General features: G+C 46.9%; 1 protein-coding gene across 41 annotated transcripts in view; it reads left to right on the top strand.

The window, feature by feature from the left end:
• Positions 1–18,358, top strand: part of rnf19a (ring finger protein 19A, RBR E3 ubiquitin protein ligase) — a 48,896-nt gene that overhangs the window by 6,498 nt on the left and 24,040 nt on the right. For all 41 annotated transcript variants that reach the window (XR_014380472.1, XR_014380473.1, XR_014380471.1 and 38 more), the window contains exons 2-5: positions 12,488–13,292; positions 13,631–13,839; positions 14,415–14,559; positions 17,483–17,645. Coding sequence is in view for 2 of the 41 variants with exons in the window: in XM_082961385.1 (XP_082817511.1) it covers positions 12,700–13,292; positions 13,631–13,839; positions 14,415–14,559; positions 17,483–17,645 (1,110 nt within the window). In the remaining 39 variants the exon portion in view is untranslated. The remainder of the gene's footprint in view (positions 1–12,487; positions 13,293–13,630; positions 13,840–14,414; positions 14,560–17,482; positions 17,646–18,358) is intronic.

Below are 18,358 nucleotides of genomic sequence, written 5' to 3'. Positions count from 1 at the left end.
CCCTGGTGGGCAACCTAGCACTAACTACCATTAATGGCAGCAATGGCTGACACTTAAATAACATGCCATAGAATTTTGCGGCAGCCCGCAAGCTGTGCTGCAGTATGGCACCACTTTTAAAGGAAGAACCAATGTATGACTTAGGCCATATCGTCTAGCCCCAGAGCAGCTACATAGCTGACAATCATGGCAATGTGATTGAGAGAGGGAACACATTGCGCTTTAAATCAGTGGTTCCAAACTCTGGTGGGCGCTCCCTGTGTGTGTGGGGGGGGGGGGGGGTCGTCGTCAGGGGGGACTGCGGGGGTTGCCCCTATTTTTAATTTAGATATTTTGTTTTTATATATATATACACTGCATTCGGAAAGTATTCAGACCCATTGACTTTTTTTGCTTTGTTATGTTACAAGCTTTATTCTAAAATTGATTAAATCATTTTTTTTCTCATATCTACGCACAATACCCCATAATGACGTCACAATACCCCATAATGACATCACAATGCCCCATAATGACATCACAATACCCCGTAATGACATCACAATACCCCATAATGACAAAGCAAAAACAGGTTTTAAAAAAAAGTTTGCTAATTTATTACGAATAAAAAAACTCACATTTACATAAGTAATCAGACCCTTAACTAAGTACTTTGTGAATGCGTAGCCAAAGTGTATCAATAGCCCTGTGTTTTTAGTATTTATTAGCAGTTCATCTATTTGAATATGGAGGAGTATTTCACTTCCTCTGGTCACAGGAGCAACAGGAGTTTTTGCATGAAGCGGATGCGGTGACACTCCAGTTTCACCATCAGGGAGACGACGGTGTCCCATGTGGTCAGTCTCACAGGAGGAAAAGGAGAGAACAAGGCCTGCAAGAGACTGACCCTCCGCTGAGACTGATGCGGTGTTCAAAAACTGGGAACTCTGAATATAATCTTAAAAATCCAACTCAGTCAAGCTCTGGCATCTTTCTAGAGACCTGACTTTCCGACCATAACATCACTGAATGTCGTGATTCTTCCCAGTTGTCTTGAAGGCAACATGACCATCAGATGCAGGTAGCCTACCATCAGTCCAATAAAATACAATTATTTGTAAATTATTTCAATTTATACTCAGCTGTCCTCACAAGGCTACACCAACTGATCTAGCGCATTAAATTAACACCCGCCACATGTGGGGAGATTTTGGGATTTGTGGGTAAAATGTTTATTTCACCAGCCGCATGGTGGCGGGTGGCATTTCACTCATATTTACAAACAAAAGTTAGAAGCCAAGTATTAACACCTTTTTATAGAAAAATAAATTCAGCAGTAGCTTTTTTTTCTAAGTTTTTGTATTCTGTGTTTCATCACACAAAGACCTACAATAGCCTATATCCCACCTCGTGCATTTTTTTTTATATATATCTTTTAACCTTTTTATTTAACTAGGCAAGTCACTTAAGAACAAATTCTTATTTTCAATGACGGCCTAGGAACAGTGGGTTAACTGCCTTGTTCAGGGGCAGAACGACAGATTTATTTTCCTTGTCAGCTCGGGGATTCGATCTTGCAACCTTTCGGTTACTAGTCCAACGCTCTAACCACCAGGCTACCTGCCTCACCCAGCATCAGCACTGCCTGAAACATGGGCATAAAAGTCGGGCTAATTTACTTTAAAACGTCTACTAAAGTGAGACTTTGTCCTTTGTGTTTCTTGGCTGTTTACACTGTTTTGTTCACAAGCTCGGTTGTTTTTGAGTTTGAGTGTATGCTTCAGCGACGCTGCTTCAGCGACGCTGCATCGGCCACGAGTCAGATTCATATCTCACAGGCAGGCACACTGACTGATGACTCCAGCAGCTGGAGTGCCCTCATTACCATGGTTACCTCCAGCCCTTAAAGGGGCAGCTGAACATTTTGTCTCATCTATGATATTTTAGTTATAAGACTCAGGTCACAAAAAATGGAATAATATACCACATCCCTTCTTACTAGTAATACATGTATTGTTTTAGAAACAAAACAAGCTTTTTGTTTTGTGTAATTAAGGAATAAAAATGTTTGCTGGTAAAAGAAAAAAACTGAGTGTCTGGTGGACCAAAAAGTTAGTTTCAGGCCCTGAACTGATCTATTTTGTTACTAAAGCTGGAGTATAGAAATACAATATGGTATTCAGGCCAGGCATGTAGTCAAAATGCTGTGATAATGTATTAGGCCTACTGCCCAAACCTCATTCCCACAAAACTGTTGTTAGGTTAATATTACATTTAAGTAATGCCATTTTTTTTGATCTGAGTGATAAATCTCGGCTTGCTTTTTGATTGCGATATTGGTCTTTAATCAGAAAAGGTTGGTGACCAATGCTCTACACTATACTTGCTTGTTTTGTCACAAACTATTAGAATTTTAGCAACCAGGAAATGGCAGAGCTATTAATGCATAGTGCATATTTTAAATATTTTGTCTTGCCCAATCACCCTCTGAATAGTACACATGCATAATACATGTCTCAATTGTATGATATAGCTTAAATATCCTTCTTTACCCTTTCTCCCCTTCATCTACACTGATTGAAGTGGATTTAAGTGACATCAATAAGGGATCATAGCTTTAACCTGAGTTCACCTGGTCAGTCTCATGGAAAGAGCAGCTGTTCCTAATGTTTTGCAAATTCAGTATTTTCGGAAAGTATTCAGACCCCATGACTTTTCCCACTTTGTTACGTTACAGCCGTACTCTAAAATGGATTAAAAAAAATGCTCAACCTACATACAATACCCCCTAATGAAGCAAAAACACATTTTAGGAAATTGTAGATAATGTTTAAAAACAAAATACCTTATTTACATAACTATTCAGGCCTTTTGCTATGAGACTTGAAATGGAGCTCAGCTGCATCTTGTTTCCATTGATCATCCTTGAGATGTTTCTACAACTTGATTGGAGTCCAACTGTGGTAAATTCAATTGATTGGACATGATTTGGAAAGGCACACACCTGTCTATATAAGGTCCCACAGTTGACAGTGCATGTCAGAGCAAAAACCAAGCCATGAGGTCGAAGGAATTGTCCGTAGACCTAGACAGGATTGTGTCGAGGCGCAGATCTGGGGAAGGGTACTAAAAAATGTCTGCAGCATTGAAGGTCCCCAAGAACAGAGTGCCCTCCATCATTCTGAAATGGAAGAAGTTTGGAACCACCAGGACTCTTTCTAGAGCAGGTCGCGCTTCTGATTTGCTATGTGAATTTCCTTACCCCCGGCACAAGCTCTAGATGGAAAATATTGCTGTTTTAAAGCTAATTTTCTGCATTTCTACCTATTTTGACAAGGCCCATGACCAGGGTGGAAAATAAACTGATAAACACAGGTTGGGTGAATTCAGGATGCTTTGAACATTAAATGCACATTTTTTAAATGTGGTGTTGCTCTCAACTTTCTGAAGGACTGAGTTTTGAAATCAGTGGAATTAGAGCATAATAGCTACAGAGATGGAGAAAACACCTGTCTCTGGATTACATCTTCAAATTAAGGGCAACCGTGGCATGGCATCCATGCATGATATTTGCAGATAAGATTGAAGTTAGCTAACGCTATACTTTTTCCCAGATATTACACATTTCTAATTTTGACAGTGGTTTCATTTCAAGCTAAAGTTCCTTCCTTTTCCTGTAATCCATGATCAGCTCCTTTGTCTTGCTGACGTTGAGGGAGCGGTTGTCCTGGCACCACACTGCCAGGTCTCTGACCTCCCGATAAGCTGTCTCATCGTCGTCAGTGATCAGGCCTACCACTGTCATGTCGTCTGCAAACTTGAAGATGGTGTTGGAGTCATGCGTTGCAAATAGTCTGGGTAGCCATTTGATTAGATGTTCAGATGTTAGGAGTCTTATGGTTTGGGGGTAGAAGCTGTTTAGAAGCCTCTTGGACCTAAACTTGGTGCTCCGGTACCGCTTGCTGTGTGGTAGCAGGGAGAACAGTCTATGACTAGGGTGTCTGGAGTCTGACAATTAGTAGGGCCTTCCTCTGACACCGCCTGGTATAGAGGACCTGGATGGCAGGAAGCTTTGCCCCAGTGATGTACTGGGCCAGTCGCACTACCCTCTGTAGTGCCTTGCAGTTGGAGGCCGAGCATTTGCCATACCGGGCAGTGACGCAACCAGTCAGGATGCTCTCGATGGTGCAGCTGTACAACCTTTTGAGGATGTGAAGACCCATGCCAAATCTTTTCAGTCTCCAGAGGGGGAAAAGGTTTTGTCGTGCCCGCTTTACAACTGTCATGGTGTGTTTGAACCATGTTAGTTTGTTGGTGATGTGGACACCAAGGAACCTGAAGCTCTCAACCTGCTCCACTGCAACCCCGTCAATGAGAATGGGGGTGTGCTCGGTCCTCTTTTTCCTGTAGTCCCACTGTAGCTCAGTTGATAAAGCATGGCACTTGCAATGCCAGGGTTGTGGGTTCGTTTCCCACGGGGGGCCAGTATTTAAAAATGTTATAAAATGTATGCACTCTACTGTAAGTCTGGGTAAGAGCGTCTGCTAAATGACTAAAATGTAAATGTAGTCCAGAATCATCTTTTTCTTGATCACGTTGAGGGAGAGGTTGTTGTCCTGGCACCACACGGCCAGGTCTCTGACCTCCCTATAGGCTGTCTCGTTGTCTGTGATCAGGCCTACCACAGTACAGGAGGAGACTAAGTTTGCACCCCCGAGGGGCCCCCATGTTGAGGGTTAGCGTGGCAGATGTGTTGCCTACCCTCACCACCTGGGGACGGCCAGTTGGTCAACATCTGGTCTGTCTGGTTGGTCTGTCTGTCTGGTGCCTGGTTTTAAGTTGGGAGCTTTGTGTTTGAGAGAGGGTGTTTGTGTTAACTGAAGAGCGAAGGTTTCCTAATGCAGTGTTTTCCTCTTACTGACATGGGCATTAATATGGACTTGGTCCCCCACTTTTCTTCTATAACAGCCTCTACTCTTCTGGGGAGGATTTCCACTAGATGTTGGAACATTGTTTGCTTCCATTCAGCCATGAGCATTAGTGAGGTCGGGCACTGATGTTGGGCGATTAGTCCTGGCTCGCAGTCGACGTTCCAATTCATCCCAAAGGTGTTCGATGAGGTTGAGGTCAGGGCTCTGTGCAGACCTGTCAAATTCTTCCACACCGATCTCGACAAACCATTTCTCTGTGGACCTCGCTTTGTGCACAGGGGCATTGTCATGCTGAAACAGGAAATGGCCTTCCCCAAACTGTTAAAACAAAGTTGGATGCACAGAATCGTCTAGAATGTCATTGTATGCTGTAGCGTTCAGATTTCCCTTCACTGGAACTAACGGGCCAAACCCGAACCGTGAAAAACAACCCCAGACCATTATTCCACCTCCACCAAACTTTACAGTTGGCACTATGCATTGGGATCCACCAAAACTAGATTTGTATGTCAGACTGCCAGATGGGAAAGCGTGATTCATCACTCCAAAGAACGCGTTTCCACTGCTCCAGAGTCCAATGGCGGCCATCTTTACACCACTCCAGTCAACACTTGGTATTACTCATGGTGATCTTCTGCTTGTGTGCGGTTGCTTGGCCAGGCAAACCCATTTCATGAAGCTCCCGACTAACGGTTATTTTGCTGACGTTGCTTCCGGAGGTCGTTTGGAACTCGGTAGTGGAGTGTTGCAATCGAGGACAGACCATTTTTATGTGCTTCAGCACTCTGCAGTCCCGTTCTATGAGCTTGTGTGGCCTGCAACGTCACGGCTGAGCCATTGTTCTCCTAGACGTTTCCACTTCACAATAACAGCTCTAGCAGTTGACCGGGGGCAGCTCTAGCAGGGCAGACATTTTGATGAACTGACTTTGTTGTAAAGGTGGCATTCTATGACGCTGCCACATTGAAAGTCACTGAGCTCTTCAGTGAGGCCATTCTACTGCCATTGTTTGTCTATGGACATTGCATGGCCGTGTGCTCGATTTTTATACCCCTGTCAGCAACGGGTGTGGCTGAAATAGCCTAACCCACTAATTTGAAGTGGTGTCCACATACACTACAAAAGTATCTGGATCCAATAGATGCATGTCTGTATTCCCTGTCATGTGAAGTTTATAGATTAGGGTCCAATGAATTGATTTCAATTGAGTGATTTCCTGAACTGTAACTTTGAAAAATCTTGATTTTAATTTTTTTATATCTTTTTTTCCCAGTGTAGTTTCCACTCACAGGTTGTGGTGAGTTTGTCTGTGTATGGCTGAGGGGGTTGTACACTTCCCAGTTCCTCTGCAGACACCCTAAGCCCAGTGTGAGTCCTTTCACAAAGTATGTGACGTGCAGTGTGTCGTGAAGGAGTGTGTGTGGAGGCGCGTTCTCTCTATCGTCTCCTTCTCAAAACCCATTGGATGAGAAAGCCAGAGGTCTCTCCCCTCTGACCTTCTCCTCCAATGGGATTTGAGGGGACGTGAGATCGTGTGTGTGTGTGTGTGTGTGTGTGTGTGTCGGAGCTGTCGTGGCCTGTGTGTGAGTGTGTGTGTGTGTGTGTGTGTGTGTGTGTGTGTGTGTGTGTGTGTGTGTGTGTGTGTGTGTGTAACAGGAGCTGTTCTTGGAAACCAAATGTGTTGAGAGAGTACAGTGTTATTTCAGAGAGAGTGTGTGCAGTGTTATTTCAGAGAGAGTGTGTGCAGTGTTATTTCAGAGAGAGTGTGTGCAGTGTTATTTCAGAGAGAGTGTACAGTGTTATTTCAGAGAGTGTGTGCAGTGTTATTTCAGAGAGAGTGTGTACAGTGTTATTTCAGAGAGAGTGTGTGCAGTGTTATTTCAGAGAGAGTGTACAGTGTTATTTCAGAGAGAGTGTGTGCAGTGTTATTTCAGAGAGAGTGTGTGCAGTGTTATTTCAGAGAGAGTGTGTACAGTGTTATTTCAGAGAGAGTGTGTGCAGTGTTATTTCGAGAGAGTGTGTGCAGTGTTATTTCAGAGAGGTGTGTGCAGTGTTATTTCAGAGAGGTGTGTGCAGTGTTATTTCAGAGAGAGAGTGTGTGCAGTGTTATTTCAGAGAGGTGTGTGCAGTGTTATTTCAGAAAGTATTCACACCCCTTGACTTATTCCACATTGTTGTGTTACAGCCTGAATTCAAAATGGATTAAATTGTTTTCTCACCCAGCTACACACAATACCCCATATAACAAAGTGAAAACATGTTTTTAGAAATGTTTGCTATTTTATTAAAAATGAAATGTAGAAATGTAATTTACATAAGTATTCACACCCCTGAGGAAGTACCTTTTGGCAGAGATTCCAGCTGTGAGTGTTTCTGGGTAAGTCTCTAAGAACTGTCCACACCTGGATTGGGCAACATTTGCCTACTATTATTCTCTAAATTCTTCAGCTCTGTCAAATTGGTTGTTGATCATTGCTAGACAACCATTTTCAGGTCTTGCCATAGATTTTCAAACAAACTCGGCCACTCAGGAATATTCACTGTTTAAAAAAAATATATATATATTATTTCACCTTTATTTAACCAGGTAGGCTAGTTGAGAACAAGTCCTTTATTTAACCAGGTAGGCTAGTTGAGAACAAGTCCTTTATTTAACCAGGTAGCCTAGTTGAGAACAAGTCCTTTATTTAACCAGGTAGGCTAGTTGAGAACAAGTCCTTTATTTAACCAGGTTAGGCTAGTTGAGAACAAGTCCTTTATTTAACCAGGTAGGCTAGTTGAGAACAAGTCCTTTATTTAACCAGGTAGGCTAGTTGAGAACAAGTCCTTTATTTAACCAGGTAGGCTAGTTGAGAACAAGTCCTTTATTTAACCAGGTTAGGCTAGTTGAGAACAAGTCCTTTATTTAACCAGGTAGGCCAGTTGAGAACAAGTTCTCATTTACAATTGCGACCTGGCCAAAATAAAGCAAAGCAGTGCGACACAAACAACAACACAGAGTTACACATGGAATAAACAACCATACAGTCAATAATACAGTAGAAAACTCTATATACAGCACTGTGTTCTTAGTTAGTAACTCTATTGTAGATTTGGCCTGGTGTCACAGGTTATTGTCCTGCTGAAAGGGGAATTCATCTCCCAGTGTCTGGTTGGAAAAGAGGATACCAGTTTTTTCTTCTAGGATTTTGCCTGTGCTTAACTCCACTTAAGGTTTGTATCCTGAAATGCCCCAGTCCTTAATGATTACAAGCATACCCATAACTATGCTTGAAAATATGGAGTGGTACTCAGCGACGTGTTGGATTTGTCCCAAACATAACACTTTGTATTCAGGACAAAAAGTTAATTACATTTTTTTTTGCAGTATGACTTTTAGTGCCTTGTTTACAAACAGGATGCTTGTTTTGGAATATTTATATCCTGTACAGGCTTTTCACTCTGTCATTTAGGTTAGTATTGTGGAGTAACTACAATGTTGTTGATCCATCCTCAGTTGTCTCCTTCCACAGCCATTAAACTCTGTAACTGTTTTAAAGTCACCATTGGCCTCATGGTGAAAATCCTGAGCTGTTTCCTCCTCTGGTAACTGAGTTAGGAAGGTCGCGTGTATCTTTGTAGTGACTGAGTGTATTGATACACCATCCAAAGTGTAATTAATAACTTCATCATGCTCAAAGGGATATTCAATGTCTGTTTTTAATTTGTACCCATCTACCAATAGGTGCCCTTCTCTGTGAGGCATTGGAAAACCTCCCTGGTCTTTGTGGTTGAATCTGTGTTTGAAATTCACTGCTCGATTTAGGGACCTTAAAGATAATTGTATGTGTGGGGTACAGAGATGAGGTAATCCAACTCTCACACAGTCCATGCAAATTATGTGACTTGTTAAGCACATTTTTACTCCTGAACTTATTTAGACTCGCCATAACAAAGGGGTTGAATACTTATTGACTCAAGACATTTAAACTTTTCATTTTTAATTAATTTGTAAACCTTTGTAAAAAAAACAAGGTTCCACTTTGACATTATGGGGTGTTGTGTGTAAGCTTGTGATTTAATGTCTTTGAATCCATTTTAAATTCAGGCAGTAACACAACAAAATGTGGAAGTCAAAGGGGTGTGAATGCTTTCTCAAGGCACTGTAGCTAGCATGTAGCATTATCAACATGTGTGATTGAGAGGGAGCTAGCTGGCAGCTGTAGCTAGCATGTAGCATTATCAACATGAGGGATTGAGAGGAATCTAGCTGGCAGATGTAGCTAGCATGAAGCATTATCAACATGTGTGATTGAGAGGGAGCTAGCTGGCAGCTGTAGCTAGCATGTAGCATTATCAACATGAGGGATTGAGAGGAATCAAGCTGGCAGATGTACCTAGCATGAAGCATTAGCAACATGCGTGATTGAGAGGGAGCTAGCTGGCAGCTGTAGCTAGCATGTAGCATTATCAACATGAGGGGGAGCTAGCTGGCAGATGTAGCTAGCATGTAGCATTATCAACACGAGGGGGAGCTAGCTGGCAGATGTAGCTAGCATGTAGCATTATCAACATGAGAGGGAGCTAGCTGGCAGCTGTAGCTAGCATGTAGCATTATCAACACGAGGGGGAGCTAGCTGGCAGATGTAGCTAGCATGTAGCATTATCAACACGAGGGGGAGCTAGCTGGCAGCTGTAGCATTATCAACATGAGGGGGAGCTAGCTGGCAGCTGTAGCTAGCATGTAGCATTATCAACAAGAGATAGCGGGCACACATATAGCTAGCATATAGCACATGTTTCATATCCCTTCAGCGGTTTGATTTATTGCATGGTTTATGGGATCCTTAAAGGGGACAACTCAGAAGTAATTTGTCGTGCTGAGAATTGATCGGTGGACTACCAGGCCTAAATGTCTACTCCGAATGTAGCCACTGGACACCAGAGGTTAACCTGAAGAGGCTGTGGTTGTGAAGAAGGGTTTCTGAGGAAAGTTGAGAGGGCGTGGGAGAAGAGCTGCGCCAGAATCTGTTGTCTAAACAAGACTTGATCTGCATCAAGCTCACAAATGATTCAGTGTGTCCTTACTCCACAATGGTCCCGTCACCACAGGTCTCTACTGTGTGTGTGGTCCCGTCACCACAGGTCTCTACTGTGTGTGTGTGTGTGGTCCCGTTACCACAGGTCTCTACTAGGCAACAGCAGGACACAGACAGTGTTTATATACTGGATTTTACTGAGTTCTGCTATCTGATCTATCAAGTCCCCTGCCCAGTGCGGATGTCAGTGTTGTGTTCAGGTGAACAAATTAAGGATTTGTGACACTAGGTTTACATGTCCTGCCTTTCAGAGACGTCTCCTCCCCTTTCAGAGACGTCTCCTCCCCTTTCAGAGACGTCTCCTCCCCTTTCAGAGACGTCTCCTCCCCTTTCAGAGACGTCTCCTCCCCCTTCAGAGACGTCTCCTCCCCTCTCACTAGGTTGTGTAATCTCTGAGAGAGTTTCAGCATCCATTTCAAGACCTGTGTGTCCAACCAACTGTAATAACTAACTGAAGTCCCATCTATCTAAAACTGGGGAAGAAAAGTAATGTTGTCTTTGGCTTGAAGACCTTTCTCTCCATCCCACTCCCTTACTTCCATTACTTTCCTTTCAGTGGGGCTCAGAAATGGTGTTGAGGAGGAATATCACTTTGTCCTCTGAGTGGCCCGACGCCACCGTTACGGCCCTGGAGCGGCCCGACGCCACCGTTACGGCCCTGGAGCGGCCCGACGCCACCGTTACGGCCCTGGAGCGGCCCGACGCCACCGTTACGGCCCTGGAGTGAACTCTCTCCTTGACATACTCCTCTCTGCAGTGTTGTTCATGCCTGAAACTGAAGCCTGCCAGCAGAGAACTCATAATCAGGAGAGAACTGTTTCTCGTGTCTACATTGTTCAGCTGTTGTAGTTTAGTATCAAGTTACATTTTCTCACATGCTTGGTAAACAGATGTAGACTAGCAGTGAAATGCTTCCTTACTACAGGCCTTTCCCAACAATGCAGAGAGAAAAAGATAAATAATGGAATAATACACAATGAGTGTACTGTACGGAGGACCTCTGTGGGCCGGAGGACCGCTGTGGGCCGGAGGACCGCTGTGGGCCGGAGGACCTCGGTGGGCCGGAGGACCTCGGTGTTGTCATAGCCTTTGCTGTCATTAAATGTGAAGACTGTTATATTATCAAAACAATTCTGTGTAATGATTCCGTGATTAAACGAATCACGGAACAGTAATTAACTAGGTAGTCGGGGCACCACGGGAAAATGTTGTTTATGGAGTTGCAATTTCCTGAATTTAACTCTTCAGATATTTTCAGATCTTATCGATTAGTCTTCTATTAATGTATTATTACCTCATCAGTCTCATTCTGAATGTCGCAAACCCTTGGATACCTGCACAAACCTTATCATAGATCATGAAACAGCAATATACAAATTGGCTTAATTATTTATTTACTAAATAATCAATCACACAATTACAAACACACACAGTAGGTCATACATTGGTTACTGACATGATACAAATAATAAGTCCCTAGTGGACGAAACCGATATGATGGCTTGATAGACAAAGGAAAGGGGTGGGGTAACTCAGAGTAGACCCACTGTAATACAGTTGATAACTACACTCATGGAAATGCTACTTTGAAAATGAACAGCCGCTCATTCAAAAATAAATGTCCATTTCCATATTTGCGAGTGTATGCCTTTGTTGTCCCTCTCTGTTTGCAGGTCCGTCTACTGGATAATAGTTCATTAGTCTCTGGTTGTGTTCCCCAGAAGTCTTTCGTGGTTGTAGTTTTCTCAGCGGGCTCTGGATAGTGTCTGTTGATCTGTTAGAATAGATGCTTCAGTGGTTGTTGGTATCCTCGTCCTAGACTTACGCACGTTTTCAGCTGCAGACTGGTAAAGGGCGTTGAGGATTTGCTCCTTTTGTAGTAATCTATTGGTCTCTATTTTCTAACCATTTGTGATGTCCGTCTTCTTGGTTTGTAGAGATTTAAATTCCAACCATTTCAACATGTAGCTAGCGCTTCATACTTTCTGGTCGGAAGTGTGTTTTGTACTGGAGTAGAAAGCACAAATGGCGTGTTCTGCATCTCAAATGGCGTGTTCTGCATCTCAAATGGCGTGTTCTGTAGTTCCGTGTCTTGACTTGCTCTTTGGACACAGCACACGTGTCATCTTGTTTCAGCAGGATGTAGTATAATTATCTTGTTTCACCAGGAAGTAGTATAATTATCTTGTTTCACCAGGAAGTAGTATAATTCTTGTTTCAGTGCTCCACTATGCCTTCCTGTATATCTTTTTCAGCACCCACTTAGTTCCATGACATTAACTAGCCCATGTCCCAGAACACACATTAGATAGTATCTTATGACATTGGAAAAAATCCTAAACAGTTTACTAGTGTTGCACATGTTTTCTGTACAAAATGAGGAAATATCTTCTCTAACTGAAACAGTGAGCACACTTCCCTTGACCTACACGAATGTTCAGTCTATCTCTGACCCTGTTTCTGTGTTCAGTCACTGACCCACTTCCTCTCTCCCTCCAGGTAGTGTGGTGTCCAGAACAGATCCAGCCCTGTGGGCCATACGAGACCAGACCTGGAGAGCTGGCCCAGGCCGCCACCAGAGACCACCACCATGTCTTAACAGCCTACGCCTACTCCTTAACACCCTGTCCCCCCAGCCCCTCTCACCATCCCCCTCCCTCCCTGTCGATGCCCCCCTGCCTGGTGGCGGTGGAGCCTCCTCTGGTGGGGAGATGAGCCTGCAGCAGCTGAGGGGGGATCGGGGAGGTTCTGGGTCTGAGAGGGACCTCCACTCAGCAGCCTCCTCCATCAGCCTCCCCTCCGTCAGGAAGGCCCCCAAGAAGAGACGCCTCTCCCTGCGCTCGCTGTTCAGCCGGCGCCACCGTGGGGACCGAGACCACAAGAGGAAATCACAGGACTTACAGGGCGTCGGTGTGGACGGGATCGCCAGCGTGGAGAGCATCCATTCAGAAATATGTCATGGCGACAAGACCTCGACTCTCTCAGCCCCTGTTGCGGCCTCTTCCTCCTCCGAGTTCCTGGAGTGTCCTCTCTGTCTCCTCCGCCACTCCAGAGACCGTTTCCCTGACATCATGACCTGCCACCACCGCTCCTGTGCCGATTGCCTGCGCCAATACTTACGGATAGAGATCAGTGAGTCGCGCGTCAACATCAGCTGTCCAGAGTGCTCTGAGAGGTTCAACCCCCACGACATCCGCATCATCCTGGGAGACCAGCCCCTCATGGAGAAGTACGAGGAGTTCATGTTGAGGCGATGGCTGGTGGCCGACCCAGACTGCCGCTGGTGCCCCGCCCCCGACTGCGGGTAAGAGACACACACCTTACGGCAATAGGCAGAGTTCATCGTCAGTCATTACAGTTCATTTTGTATTTCTATGTTTCTAGTCCAACGCTCTAACCACTAGGCTACCCTGCTGCCCCACCCGCTTGCTTAACCCCAAGCCAGCTGCACCAATGTGTCGGAGGAAACACAGTTCACCTGACGACCGAGGTCAGCCCGGCCCGCCACAAGGAGTCGCTGGAGTGCGATGCGCTAAAGAAAGCCCTCCCATTGCCCCCATGGTGTCCTCCTGCAGTATTGATTCTAACTGAAACCTCTGGGACTAATGGCATCCATTTTTGTTTTTGTTGTCCTTTCCCCAGGTATGCAGTCATTGCCTTTGGCTGTGCCAGCTGTCCTAAGATCACATGTGGGCGTGAGGGTTGTGGCACAGAGTTCTGCTACCACTGTAAGCAGCTGTGGCACCCCAACCAGACGTGTGATGCAGCGCGGCAGCAGAGAGCCCAGAGCCTGAGGCTGCGCACCTTCCGTTCCTCGTCTCTCAACTACAGCCAGGAGAGTGGTGCTGCAGGTAAACTCAGTCACGGCTCTGTCTGTCCTCACAGCTCTCTCTGTTCACACAGAGGATGAATCTGATCTGTCTGTCTGTTCACACAGAGGATGAATCTGATCTGTCTGTCTGTTCACACAGAGGATGAATCTGATCTGTCTGTCTGTTCACACAGAGGGTGAATCTGATCTGTCCGTCTGTTCACACAGAGGATGAATCTGATCTGTCTGTCTGTTCACACAGAGGATGAATCTGATCTGTCCGTCTGTTCACACAGAGGATGAATCTGATCTGTCCGTCTGTTCACACAGAGGATGAATCTGATCTGTCCGTCTGTTCACACAGAGGATGAATCTGATCTGTCCGTCTGTTCACACAGAGGATGAATCTGATCTGTCCGTCTGTTCACACAGAGGATGAATCTGATCTGTCCGTCTGTTCACACAGAGGATGAATCTGATCTGTCTGTCTGTTCACACAGAGGATGAATCTGATCTGTCTGTCTGTTCACACAGAGGATGAATCTGATCTGTCTGTCTGTTCACACAGAGGGTGAATCTGATCTGTCCGTTCCTTCTCTCTCTCGCCGTCAACAGCCGACGACATCAAGCCGTGTCCGCGCTGCGCTGCTTACATCATCAAGATGAACGACGGCAGCTGTAACCACATGACCTGTGCCGTGTGCGGTTGTGAGTTCTGCTGGCTCTGTATGAAGGAGATCTCTGACCTGCACTACCTGAGGTGAGGAGGCGTGGTACCTCACTGTCTGAGGTGAGGAGAGGGGTGGTACCTCGCTGTCTGAGGTGAGGAGAGGGGTGGTACCTCGCTGCCTGAGGTGAGGAGGCGTGGTACCTCACTGTCTGAGGTGAGGAGGCGTGGTACCTCGCTGTCTGAGGTGAGGAGGCGTGGTACCTCGCTGCCTGAGGTGAGGAGAGGGGTGGTACCTCGCTGCCTGAGGTGAGGAGAGGGGTGGTACCTCGCTGCCTGAGGTGAGGAGAGGGGTGGTACCTCGCTGCCTGAGGTGAGGAGAGGGGTGGTACCTCGCTGCCTGAGGTGAGGAGAGGGGTGGTACCTCGCTGTCTGAGGTGAGGAGGCGTGGTACCTCGCTGCCTGAGGTGAGGAGGCGTGGTACCTCGCTGTCTGAGGTGAGGAGAGGGGTGGTACCTCGCTGTCTGAGGTGAGGAGAGGGGTGGTACCTCACTGTCTGAGGTGAGGAGAGGGGTGGTACCTCGCTGCCTGAGGTGAGGAGAGGGGTGGTACCTCACTGTCTGAGGTGAGGAGAGGGGTGGTACCTCGCTGCCTGAGGTGAGGAGGCGTGGTACCTCGCTGTCTGAGGTGAGGAGGCGTGGTACCTCGCTGCCTGAGGTGAGGAGAGGGGTGGTACCTCGCTGCCTGAGGTGAGGAGAGGGGTGGTACCTCGCTGCCTGAGGTGAGGAGAGGGGTGGTACCTCGCTGCCTGAGGTGAGGAGAGGGGTGGTACCTCGCTGCCTGAGGTGAGGAGGCGTGGTACCTCGCTGTCTGAGGTGAGGAGAGGGGTGGTACCTCGCTGTCTGAGGTGAGGAGAGGGGTGGTACCTCGCTGCCTGAGGTGAGGAGAGGGGTGGTACCTCGCTGCCTGAGGTGAGGAGAGGGGTGGTACCTCGCTGCCTGAGGTGAGGAGAGGGGTGGTACCTCGCTGCCTGAGGTGAGGAGAGGGGTGGTACCTCGCTGCCTGAGGTGAGGAGAGGGGTGGTACCTCGCTGCCTGAGGTGAGGAGAGGGGTGGTACCTCGCTGCCTGAGGTGAGGAGAGGGGTGGTACCTCGCTGCCTGATTCTGCGTGTGGTTTATGATGATTGTCCCCATGAAACAGTCTATTTTACTTCCTCAGAATCCCCAGAATCAGTCCAAGATAACTGAAGTTTTCGTGGGATGTTTTAGTGGAGCAGTTTGACGTCTAACTAAGGTGTTTGATGAACGGTATTTCTCAACCTGTTGTCTTCCGGAAACAAAGATGGGTGGGTCTGTCTATTGGACAGAGAGCTGTTCACCCCATGTTAGTGGGCAAATGGACCCAACCCTCCTTTACATATTGTGTGACCCAAGGATGTTCCAAACTCCATTTTAGACGAGACAGACTTTGACAAATCATCCTATTTACACTTTGTAGTAAATTTTGACACTAGAATAACTTTCTGACTCATATTGATGCCGCATGGGCTGTTTAGGGATGATTTGCTTATTAAAGGCAGCTGCTCTTTAATATAAATGTCTATAACACATTGCTTTTTCCATTGAGGGATATGATTAGTTTAAACACATTGCTTTTCTAACCTGCCCTGACAGGGAAATGAACAAATCCCCCCCCCCCCAGCTTGTCAGGATGGTGTTGTAATGTCCTCTCCCCCCCCCCCCCCCCCCAGCCTGTCATGATGGTGTTGTAATGTCCTCTCTCTCCCCCCCCCAGCCTGTCAGGATGGTGTTGTAATGTCCTCTCTCTCCCCCCCCAGCCTGTCAGGATGGTGTTGTAATGTCCTCTCTCTCCCCCCCCCAGCCTGTCAGGATGGTGTTGTAATGTCCTCTCTCTCCCCCCCCAGCCTGTCAGGATGGTGTTGTAATGTCCTCTTCCCCCCCCCCCCCCAGCCTGTCAGGATGGTGTTGTAATGTCCTCTCTCCCCCCCCCCCCCCCCCCCAGCCTGTCAGGATGGTGTTGTAATGTCCTCTCCCCCCCCCCCCCCCCCCCCCCCCCCCGCCCAGCCTGTCAGGATGGTGTTGTAATGTCCTCTCTCTCCCCCCCCCCAGCCTGTAATGTCCTCTCTCTCCCCCCCCAGCCTGTCAGGATGGTGTTGTAATGTCCTCACCCCCCCCAGCCTGTCAGGATGGTGTTGTAATGTCCTCTTCCCCCCCCCCCCCCCCCCCCCCCAGCCTGTCAGGATGGTGTTGTAATGTCCTCTCTCTCCCCCCCCAGCCTGTAATGTCCTCTCTCTCAGCCTGTCAGGATGGTGTTGTAATGTCCTCTCTCTCAGCCCGTCAGGATGGTGTTGTAATGTCCTCTCTCTCAGCCTGTCAGGATGGTGTTGTAATGTCCTCCCCCCCCAGCCTGTCAGGATGGTGTTGTAATGTCCTCCCCCCCCAGCCTGTCAGGATGGTGTTGTAATGTCCTCTCTCTCAGCCCGTCAGGATGGTGTTGTAATGTCCTCTCTCTCAGCCTGTCAGGATGGTGTTGTAATGTCCTCCCCCCCCCAGCCTGTCAGGATGGTGTTGTAATGTCCTCTCTCTCAGCCCGTCAGGATGGTGTTGTAATGTCCTCTCTCTCAGCCTGTCAGGATGGTGTTGTAATGTCCTCTCTCTCAGCCTGTCAGGATGGTGTTGTAATGTCCTCCCCCCCAGCCTGTCAGGATGGTGTTGTAATGTCCTCCCCCCCCCAGCCTGTCAGGATGGTGTTGTAATGTCCTCTCTCTCAGCCCGTCAGGATGGTGTTGTAATGTCCTCCCCCCCCCCCAGCCTGTCAGGATGGTGTTGTAATGTCCTCTCTCTCAGCCTGTCAGGATGGTGTTGTAATGTCCTCCCCCCCCAGCCTGTCAGGATGGTGTTGTAATGTCCTCCCCCCCCAGCCTGTCAGGATGGTGTTGTAATGTCCTCCCCCCCCCAGCCTGTCAGGATGGTGTTGTAATGTCCTCTCTCTCAGCCCGTCAGGATGTACCTTCTGGGGTAAGAAACCGTGGAGCAGGAAGAAGAAGATCCTGTGGCAGCTGGGCACGCTGGTGGGCGCTCCGGTGGGCATCGCTCTGATCGCTGGCATCGCCATCCCCGCTATGATCATAGGCATCCCTGTCTACGTGGGGAGGAAGGTGAGTTTGGACACAGGAACTTGTTTAGAACTTTTTTTTTTTAGGAATGTGTTTAGATGACCCTCATAAGCCACTGACACACACAGCTACAAACAGTTAAAGGAATCTGATTGTACTAGTAGCACATTGAAAACAAGGAAACAGGGAAGTGTAGTAGCACATTGAAAACAGAGGGAAACAGGGAAGTGTAGTAGCACATTGAAAACAGGGAAACAGGGAAGTGTAGTAGCACATTGAAAACAGGGAAACAGGGAAGTGTAGTAGCACATTGGAAACAGGGAAGTGTAGTAGCACATTGAAAACAGGGAAACAGGGAAGTGTAGTAGCACATTGGAAACAGGGAAGTGTAGTAGCACATTGAAAACAGGGAAACAGGGAAGTGTAGTAGCACATTGGAAACAGGGAAACAGGGAAGTGTAGTAGCACATTGAAAACAGAGGGAAACAGGGAGGTGTAGTAGCACATTGAAAACTGGGAAGTGTAGTAGCACATTGAAAACAGGGAAGTGTAGTAGCACATTGAAAACAGAGGGAAACAGGGAAGTGTAGTAGCACATTGAAAACAGAGGGAAACAGGGAAGTGTAGTAGCACATTGAAAACAGGGAAGTGTAGTAGCACATTGAAAACGGAGGGAAACAGGGAAGTGTAGTAGCACATTGAAAACGGAGGGAAACTGGGAGTGTAGTAGCACATTGAAAACGGAGGGAAACTGG

This window comes from Salmo salar, chromosome 14, assembly GCF_965601325.2.
Source record: "Salmo salar chromosome 14, fSalSal1, whole genome shotgun sequence".
Lineage (NCBI taxonomy): Eukaryota > Metazoa > Chordata > Actinopteri > Salmoniformes > Salmonidae > Salmo > Salmo salar.
This window is presented reverse-complemented; position numbering and strand designations above follow the sequence as displayed.